This window comes from Miscanthus floridulus, unplaced genomic scaffold (assembly GCF_019320115.1).
Source record: "Miscanthus floridulus cultivar M001 unplaced genomic scaffold, ASM1932011v1 fs_520_1_2, whole genome shotgun sequence".
Taxonomy (NCBI): Eukaryota; Viridiplantae; Streptophyta; class Magnoliopsida; order Poales; family Poaceae; genus Miscanthus; species Miscanthus floridulus.
In genome coordinates this window covers 44,203-54,822 of record NW_027096871.1, presented here as the reverse complement: position 1 = coordinate 54,822, position 10,620 = coordinate 44,203, and the positions used below count along the sequence as shown (strand labels likewise).

Below are 10,620 nucleotides of genomic sequence, written 5' to 3'. Positions count from 1 at the left end.
ATGACTATCATCTCCGGTTGGTAGCACTAACTAACGATGATGTCATCGAGGAGCCAAAACCGATGGTGATGGAAGGTTATGAACAGGTGGTGTTGAAGATTTGTATAGTACTGGTCAATTACTTTCTTGATAGATCGAGTTTGGCCATCTTCACGTAATCTTAACAGATTGAGACTAGTTACTTTTTCCAATTGATGACCTGGCCACCACACGTAGCTTAGCTGACAAAAACGATATATATGCATCCTATACTCTCCAGCATTGCTGTATACGTACTACGTTTGAGTTCATGCAGCAGCACACTCTAGACACAAATACCAATGCCACCTTCAGAGCTAGCTGTTAATCACAAAAGAAAGAAACAAAGAAACAAAGAAAACCACCAAATATGGCGACGATAGAGCTAATATTCTGCTTGTTGCTCCGTTGGTGCGTTCACTTCCTGCACGCGGACGCAGCTAGGCACCATCATGGAGGGCATCTCAGGTCCCAGATAGCGGCCCTCCTCCAGTGGAAGTCCGCCCTGCGGAACTCGTCGCCGGCGCTGGACTCGTGGCAGCAGGGGACGAGCCTGTGCAGCAGCAACTGGACGGGCGTGGTGTGCACCGCCATGCACCGTGTGGCCGCCGTGCGCCCCTTGCAGTGACCGAGATCTCCCGGCCAAACGCCGACCTCGATGGCTACCTCGGTGAGCTCAACTTCTCGGCGCTCCCGCTCCTCACATACATTGACCTCACCTATAATAGCCTCCGTGGAGAGATCCCGCTGACCATCACCTCCCTACCAGAGCTCTCGCTCCCACCTCGATCTCAGCAGCAATTGGCTGAATGGAAGCATACCACCTGAGTTTGGCAACATGTCACGCCTTAGAGCAAGTATAATAGCAGGCTGTAAGCCGACTAAATGCTGAGGTGGAGGAGAGGGAGGAGAGAGAGAGAAGCGGGCTGTAAGCTTACAGCTGGCTTGGGCACAAGAACCAAGAAAGTCTGTGAGAGAGACAAGTGGGCCATGTATTAACTGTAAAGAGTTGACTATTATATGAGTGGGCTGAGAGAAGGCTGTAAGGAACCTTATAGCCAGCAAACCGGCTGTATTATTAGCCTTGCTCTTAGAGGGCTGGGATTCTTCTCGAACAACCTCACAGGCCGTATCCCTGCATCCCTTGGGAACCTAACGACAGTAGCTAGTTACTCTCATCACACAAAGCAACTTGCTCACTGGACCAATCCCTGAGGAGCTCGGGAAGATTTGTTTGCTTTCCAAACTAAGCTACCTAGATTTGCTTACTAACCTGCTAAGCGGCTCCATTCCTCCAGTGGAAGTCCACCCTGCGGAACTCGTCGCCGGCGCTGGACTCGTGGCAGCAGGGGGACGAGCCCGTGCAGCAGCAAACGGCCGCCATGCACCGTGGCCGCCGTGTGCCCCTTGCAGTGACCAAAATCTCCCTTTCAAACGCCGGCCTCGACGGCTACCTTGGTGAGATCAACTTCTCAGCGTTCCCATTCCTCACACACATTCACCTCACCTACAATAGCCTCCGTGGAGAGATCCCGCTAGCCATCACGTCCCTACTTGAGCTCTCCTACCTCGATCTGGGCAACAACCTCACAGGCCGTATCCCTGCATCCCTTGGGAACCTAACGACACTAGTTGAACTCGTCACCGGACAAAACCTGCTCACCGGGCCAATCCCCGAGGAGCTCAGGAACCTGCCAGATCTAGAATTTTTGCACTTAGGCATCAACTTTTTAAGTGGTCCGACGCCTCAAAGCCTTGGCAACTTGACCAAACTAAACCTCCTCTACCTTTTCCGTAACAATCTGTCAGGGCCCATTCCTAGATGACATTAGTTTGCTTTCCAATATAAGCGAGCTGTTTTTAGACGCCAACCAGCTAAGTGGCCCCATTCCACCGAGCATGGGGAACCCTACTACGCTAAACTTTCTTAGCCTCATTGAAAACCAGTTCGTTGGATCCATCCCTGAAGAGATTGGCGCTTTGGTGGATCTCCATACCTTGTCTTTATCCGAAAACAAGATTTCAGGCTCCATCCCAGAAACTTTCACAAACCTCACAAGCATAAGAGACCTACGTCTTTTATCAAACAAGCTGTCAGGTCCTTTGCCATGAGAATTCGATAAAATTTACATACTTAACAGATGTCAATTTGGCATACAACTCTCTGTTAGGGGAACTGCCCTCTGATCTATGCAAAGGCAGGAATCTTCTAAGGTTCGACGTTACTAACAACATGTTCACTGGCACAATTCCTATAAGCCTTGAAACATGTAAGAGCTTGAAGATTCTTTCCCTTAGTTCCAACAAAATGACAGGAGATATATCATCTTTTGGGCCACATCCCCGACTTGTCAAAGCAAAGTTGCATAGAAACAACTTTTTCGGGTATTTGTCCAAAACCTGGGCTTCAAACATCAATTTGACCATTTTTGTTATGGAAGAAAACATGACAGGAAGCTTACCTCCCGAGCTTTCAAAACCTTGGAAAACTAGAGGTACTTACAATACATGCCAACAACCTAACGGGCAGCCAGCAGAATTCAGCAATCCTGCCAACCTGTACTTCCTCAACTTATCGCAGAACAAACTTTCAGGTAATATACCACCTAATTTGGTCAGCTGCAAATTTTACAATACCTTGATATATCTGCAAATAAGTTGAGTGGATCAATACCACAAGAGCTTGGGAGTTGTACTATGCTAATATCCTTAAGGGTTAACAACAACAACTTGGGTGGACCTCTGCCGACGACTATTGGTAATCTGGGAGGGCTACAGATGGTGTTGGATGTAAGCAGCAACAAACTCACGGGCAAGCTACCTATAGAACTTGGGAACTTGGTGATGTTGGAGGAACTAAACCTTTCCCATAATCAGCTCAGTGGAAGCATTCCTTCCTCCATTGGTAGCATGGCTAGTCTATCAACACTTGATTGTAGCACTCGGTTTTAAGAACAAAACCAGATACGCACCATATGTGAGCCCAGGAAGTCAAATCTCACATATAGCTACAAATAAGGGTAATATCGAAAGACAATGCTCAAAACATAACGTACTTAGTATAAAGGATATAACCTTAGACAACAAACAGCGGAAAGACAACTCCGATCTTCGGGTGAAGACTCCAATTCACCCATCTGGGATTTTTCCAAAGATTTAAAAAGTAAAGCAAGCGTAAGTAACATGTGGTACTCAACAAATATAATATCGGGTTCATGAGGCTCAAAAGGCTGACACTGGTTTAACTGCGATTAGAATTTAATGAGTTATCTTTTAGCAACTGGGTGGCAACAAACTTTCAGGTAATATACCACCTAATTTGTTCAGCTGCAAATTTTACAATACCTTGATATATCTGCAAATAAGTTGAGTGGATCAATACCACAAGAGCTTGGCAGTTGTACTATGCTAATATCCTTAAGGGTTAACAACAGCAACTTGGGTGGACCTTTGCCGACGACTATTGGTAATCTGGGAGGGCTACAGATGGTGTTGGATGTAAGCAGCAACAAACTCACGGGCAAGCTACCTATAGAACTTGGGAACTTGGTGATGTTGGAGGAACTAAACCTTTCCCATAATCAGTTCAGTGGAAGCATTCCTTCCTCCATTGGTAGCATGGCTAGTCTGTCAACACTTCATGTGTCATACAACAACTTGGAAGGGCCTCTTCCAATAGGACAACTATTCCACAATGCCTCAGCAAAATGGTTCCGCCACAACAAAGGTCTCTGTGGTAATATCTCAGGCCTGCCCACATGCTCTTCAACTCCAATAAAGGAATGCCACAAAGCTAGAATTCACCACTTGGCCCTAGTTGCTTCTATCCCAGTGTGCATATTATTCTCTCAATTGTTGTGTTAGTAATGATCCTTCGCAAAAGGAAAAGACCACAAATTACAACAGTTACAGATACAAGGGATGTTCTCTCGGGATTGAATTTTGATGGGAAACTAGTGTTTGAGGACATCACTAGGGTAACAGAAAATTTCAGTGATAGGTACCTCATTGGATCAGGGGGTTTCGGCACAGTCTACATGGCACAGCTTCAAGGAGGGAGATTAGTCGCGGTGAAAAAGCTTCACCCAACTGAAGAAGGGATTAGTCATGAGAATAGATTCCTTAGTGAAATTGAAGTGCTGACAAAGATACGCCATAGAAGCATCGTCAAGTTGTATGGATTTTGCTCCCATCCAAGGTACAAATTTTTGGTGTACGATTACATTGAGAGAGGAAACCTTCACATTATCTTGGAAACTGGGGATCTTGCAAAGGAGTTGGTCTGGCAGAAGCGAGTTGCCATTGCAAGAGATGTGGCTCAAGCTATCTACTACTTGCACCATGAATGCAACCCACTGATAATCCATCGTGATATAACAAGCAACAACATCTTGCTGGATGCAGCTTTCAAGGCTTATGTTTCAGATTTTGGAATAGCAAGGATGCTCAAACCGTATTCATCCAACCGGAGCGAACTAGCTGGAACATATGGATATATAGCACCTGGTATGTGGTCAGTTAGCTTTTTCTTTCATATAGCAAATATATTCATGTTACGATTTGCAAATATGACAATTTCACTTTGCTTTTGTCAGTATGTTTGACTGTTGTCAGTTGCTTTATTTTGATGTAGAGCTTCCTTACACATCAGTGGTGACAACATAATGTGATGTCTATAGTTTTGGTGTCATCGTGTTGGAGATTGTGATGGGGAGATACCCCAGAGAGCTACAGTCCATTGCTTCCTTGGAACAGCATCATCTTGCAGTAGAGGATATGTTGGACCAACGCTTATCATCAAAAACAATGGTGGAGATGAAAGAAATCTCTTTGCTTGTCTTAGTTGCATTTGATTGCCTGCAACCTTCTCCTCAGTTCAGGCCAGAAATGCAGGAGGTCTATCAGAAATTGGCTCTCCACAAACCACCTTCTGTCTCACCTTCTCATGCACATACATGTGAAGAAACAATCGATGGATAAGTGTAAGTTCATCTATGTTGTGTCAAGCATTTCAAAGTGTGTACGTACTGTACAGTGGAAGATATAAAAGCACCTGTATTGAATAATAGCCCCAAAGGGAGGATATATCAGTATATAATATCTCCCATATAAATGCGAGGGTGCAATAGTGTTACATTTCAGTATAATTTACCAATGCGCACAGGATGTTGATGGGCTACCTAAACAACTCTAGTATGTTCAGATTTATGTGTTCAGGATGTTGATTATGTACCTTTCATGAACAATTGCATTGTTGGGATTAGCTTGACAGATTCAGTAAAATTCAGACATAAGCTAATGAAACCACATGAAGGTACTAGAAAGGCAAAGAGACACAAGTAGAAGGTTATAACCATAGGGAGAAGACTTGCCATCTTTCAGTGATGCAGAACAAAGAGGCCAAGATGATAGAAGGTTATAAAAGCCTCCTCTCACAAGACACAAGTACTATGTCTGGTGATGAAAAAGGTGGCAAGTTGCTGCCCTGAAGTGTTTCAGGAACAGGTTATTTCCTGAAAGTATCTAACAGGTATAATTCTCCCTGCTTGTCTACTTTATCGTGGACTATTGGTATTTCATTCCTAAGCCTGTTCATCTCTATGGTTATAGGTGTGGAGTTGTCTGATCAAGGAAGCATCAGCTGAGTGTGTTCTTTGCTTCCATTACTAAATGATCAATGTTACCCCACTCCATGGTTCTTATTTTGGCTTGCGCTGCCAGTGTGCTTGTGTGAGCTAATATATGATATGTATGCATTCAGCTATAGGACACCACTATTGGCCTTGATGGTTTAGCCAACAATAGTCAGAAGTAGACAATTGTGAAACTGTCATGTATGAAACCTGATGTCGAGTTATCTACCTAGCTTACTGTTACTATGTTGATATTTTTATCAAGGAATATTGTAATTACGTTCATCATATTTATGCTTAATCTGATCTGTATGAAGGAAGCAACAAATGGTATATAGAGATATTATTTATGTTTTATCATGGTTGAATGCACGTATTAAAAATAGACTCACTATATGAGCTCTCGATTTACCATGTCTGTAGTGTGATGTAGCAAGAACTTGTAGATAACACCCTACCAATGGGTTGTACATGCCATAACTAGCAACTCAATTACTTCTATATATTTGAAAGGATCAAGACACCTCAACCACTTCTATACATTCAGTAGATTAGCGTAAGAGGTTACATGACCGAATGTGCTTGCCTAGTGGCTAGCTGGTTAGCCTAACCCCTTTGCCGTTGGCCCATGTGTAGGACTATGCAGGTCCAACAAATTTGAGTGGCAATAAGTCTAATAACTTGCAACCAAATGTACTACACTACTGCAACATATGTTATGAGTAGCAATAGAACCTTATGTCATTCTCTATGTCACTTTTTGATGCAATATAGCATGACCTTTTCATGACATTTTTTGATGCAATATAGCATGATCTTTTGCGACATTGGGTCGTGGGTTTGCGCAACAACGTCAAAATATCTATATTGCTCCAATTTAATTTCACATTTTTTGTTTTTTGTTTTTCATTTTTTCGTTCCCCGTTGTACTTGTTCCTCTTGTGATCTAGCTCTCTATCTATAGTGTCTTGAGCTTGGCCTAATAAATTGACAATCGGCTCTGGCATCGAACTAACCTTTTTAATCGCCTGCTCATTTCTACTTGGTTCTCATGTGATTACGACGATGTGATTGCATAACAACCTTGACGACACCCAAGTGCGATGTCCATGTTGCCTATGAATAGGAAGGTTCACATGTATATGTTTCTTCGTAACACTGGGACTACAACATTATTTGGTGTTACTACAGGACATATATTTGTTACACATTTTATATGTTCCATTTATGTATTACAACATAGTATACTTTGGTAACATTTTGCTTGTAACATTAATTTTTGTGTTAGTATAATTATTGAAAGTGTTTTGTGTTACAACGAAGTCTGTAACACACTATTTTGTGTTACTATGAAATTTCACTGGAACACATTGACGAATATGTTATAAGAAAGTGCAACAATATCCTTGTTTTGTAGTAGTGTGTGAAAACACATTGTTGTATGTGCTGAGCCTTGAATAAATTGCAGGCAGCCAGTGAGCTTGTTCGTCCTCTATTTCTCCAATGCTCTGAGAGTAAAATGCCTTGTTTCTCTTGTTTGGATCCAAGCCCAAGCTTGGGGCATTCAATGAGAGCTTCATTATCAGCACAGAACATGATGCAGTCATTCTTGTAAGCTTGAATTTTCTCGAACTTCAATCCCATTGGACAAACAAACTTTTTGGTCTCATATGTAGTCCTGGGTATCTCGTTCCCCAGGGGAAGCATATCCATAAGCACTTCTAGCAATTCTCTGAAGCTCTTGCCAGTCCAATGATGTGCTGCCTTAAGCAAACAACTCCGTATACTTCTCATTGCAACTCGGATAGAGTGGGGTCTTCATATCTTTCAACAGCTGTTTTAGCTTTTTGAACTCCAAACCAGTGTACTCCTCAAAGCCGAAGGCATCACGCACCATCTCGTCCAGATTCTCAGCAAGATGGACTGCAACATAGTTGGCAACAATCTCTGCTACATCGTTATCACATAGATCCTGATTATCAAAGCGTGCTTCCTCGCCACCGGCATAAGTTTCATGAAGTACTTCCCCACAATCATGCTGACCGGCAGCCTGTGCCTGGTCTCGGTCATTGACACCTTCTTCTCCATGTTTGTTCCAATATCTGTAGTCATCCATGAATCCTCGAATGATTAAGTGGGCATGGACTGTCATCGAATTCGAGTATTGCTTCTCATTCTTACAGTCAACACATGGACACCACATTGATGACTTCTGTCCATTCAACATATCCGCATCTGCAACAGTTAGGAAAGACTTCAGACCACGTAAGTACTCATCACAAGTACGGTTCCGAAAGATACATCGAGCGGCTTCGATCCTCCATAGTCTACAAAAGAAAATTGAAAATGGAAGAATAAGTCAATCAATTCAAGAAATTGGCACATCACAACAATTTTGGCAAAGTTCGTTCATCAGCACCAGCACAATAAGACCTGGCCTAATACTTGCATAGTGATGCTTTAGTAATAAAAACCCCATTTTTTAGACTTATGTTCACAATTCAAGTTTCACACAAGCAAATTCATCACAGTTTCATACAAGCTCATAAAAGTTCTTGCTAAGCTCACCTCTAGACACTGCACGGCGGCGAAGCTATGCTGGAGGATGTGGATGGCGAAGCACGTAGAGATCGATCGAGAGAATAAGCACTACAGAGGTCGAGAGAGTAAGCACTGCAGTTGAGTTTCATGCTCACACAAGAACAACAATGCCGTTTAGGAATGAATTTGCTCACCTACAGATCGAGAAGGCAGAGACAAGCCTGGCCACTAGCAATCCCCTGCAAAGATGGCTGAAGCACGGCCGGGTTCGTGCGGGTGCCGGTGCGGATGCGATACATCGAGGGAGCGGACGCTCGGGCGGACAGGGGAGGGGAAAGAAGCATCGCGCGGATAGAAAAGAAAACGATTCGCAACATAACCAGTGGCAAGGTAGGTAAATATTGCACCAAAGCTAGAAGAAGCCACTTCTTGTGAGCTTTGGGGCTTTTTGTACAAAGGTGGCTTTCGTGGGCTTCTTGGCTAGTCAAAGCTGGAACTAAAAGCCAGTTTATTGTTTGGGCTTCTAGCTTTGAGGACCAAAAGCTGCTGGAAAGCCCAAACAAACAGGGCCTAAGAGGGATGAGAGCAAGGGATGGTGGCTTTAATCTTAGGTCTTGTCTGCAGCTTGCGACTAGAGGTTAGGATTCCAAACTTCAAAACAAACAAACAGGGCCTAAGAGGGATGAAAGCAAGGGGTGATGGCTTTAATCTTCGGTGTAGATCTTGTCTGTGGCATGCGGCTAGAGGTTATGATTCCAAACTTCACACCGTTCTGGATTCAAATCCTAAAGAAGAAAGGCCCCTTGTTATGGTCATCAGTATTAGTAATCACGAGGATGGAGAGGCCCTCGCGCACGCACGTTAGCTGAGTCAGGCCCGGCCCTGTCAAATTATAGACCTGGAGCGAAGCCACAGGCGATGGGCCCCCTTAATATAAATCTAATAATATAATGATAATTTTAATAAGTGTAATGCATAAAAAAATTCTTATGAAACAACAAAAAAGTTATACATCTTATATTACCTTAAAAATTTCTTCTAACATTTGCTGCTGCGAAGTCATTGATGATGGCCTCAATATCAATTTCATCTAATAATTTCTTCTCGATGCATAAAGTTGCCAAACCATTTAATCTTTCTTGGGACATTACAGACCTCAAATAATTCTTCAATAATTTCAGCTTTGAAAATGTTCTTTCAGCTGAGGCCACAGTCACAGGCATAGTGAATAGGATCCGATAAGCAATAGAAATATTAGGATAACAATCCGCTTCTATGACAAACTCAAAAATCTCCATAGCAGACATTGGCTTATCTGGCAGAGTAGACTGCATAACAGCTAACTCAGAAATCATGTCATTTACATCATCATCCGATGAACCATCTGAAGAGAAAGTTTTTGCAAATTTAATGCAATGGTCTTTTAGATCAGCACCATCCATTGCCTTCAAGGATGTTGAATTCATTAGAAATCCAAATTTTTCATTGAATGACTGTAGTTCTTTAAATCTGCTTTTCAATGAACTAATTGCCATATCAACCATAACCAAAAAATAAAAAGTTTCAAAATCCTTCTCAGCTTGCAAGATAGCTTCATTGCATTCAGTTTCATCAAATTGTTTCTTCCTAACAGAACGACGCTTTACTAGAAATGATGCCTCTACTCCCATTTCAAGTGCTATTTCTGTGGCAGCAACCACACTATCAGCAAACCCAGTATTTCTATAGTTCTGAAAGTAATTCACCATACCTTCTATATGCTGCAAGGTAGAATCAACGCACATGGATGGTGATTGCAACTTCTTACTGACAATATTTATAGAGTATAAAATGTCATGCCAAATAACCATACCAAGTATGAACTCATAGCTGCCAAGCACGTCATATAAATTTTTTGCATCACTTCTATCCTTTGGTTCAGTATCTCCATCCTCACTTAGCCACAACAAAGCTGACCTTAGTTGAGGAGCTTGATATCTAATTGCTCGGACACTTTTGATGCGACTCTCCCAACGAGTATTGCTTAATGATTTCACGGTCAAATCTAGAACATGTTCAAGCAAAACATTCCATCTTTTGGTAGAACCTGAAAATAATACATATAACCTCTGCACAATTCTAAAGAATGAAATAGCTTTACTGCATGATTTAGCCATATCACAAAGAGTGAGATTAAGACTGTGGCATGCACATGGCATATACAAAGCCCTTTGATTTATTTCACGCAAACGACTTTGTACCCCCTTATGTTTTCCTTTCATATTAGAGCCATTGTCATAACCTTGACCTCTAATATCATCAACATTAAGGCCAAATAATTTGATGGAGTCAACTAATACATTGAAAAGCCCCTCACCAGATGTGTCATCCACCTTCAAGAAACCAAGAAAGTACTCCCCAATTTTTATTTTCTCATCAGACATATGAA

The 10,620-nt window shown here is 42.4% G+C and overlaps 1 protein-coding gene and 2 pseudogenes across 1 annotated transcript; 2 read left to right on the top strand and 1 right to left on the bottom strand.

Moving 5' to 3' along the window:
• The first annotated feature begins 388 nt into the window (after positions 1-388).
• LOC136532069 (MDIS1-interacting receptor like kinase 2-like) lies at positions 389-2,130 on the top strand (annotated as a pseudogene).
• Positions 2,131-2,796: 666 nt separating this feature from the next.
• LOC136532068 (MDIS1-interacting receptor like kinase 2-like) lies at positions 2,797-4,998 on the top strand (annotated as a pseudogene).
• Positions 4,999-9,217: 4,219 nt separating this feature from the next.
• On the bottom strand, positions 9,218-9,940 carry LOC136532067 (uncharacterized). Its single transcript, XM_066524692.1, has one exon. The coding sequence runs from the start codon at positions 9,938-9,940 to the stop codon at positions 9,218-9,220; it is 723 nt and encodes a 240-aa protein (XP_066380789.1).
• Between the last annotated feature and the right edge of the window lie 680 nt (positions 9,941-10,620).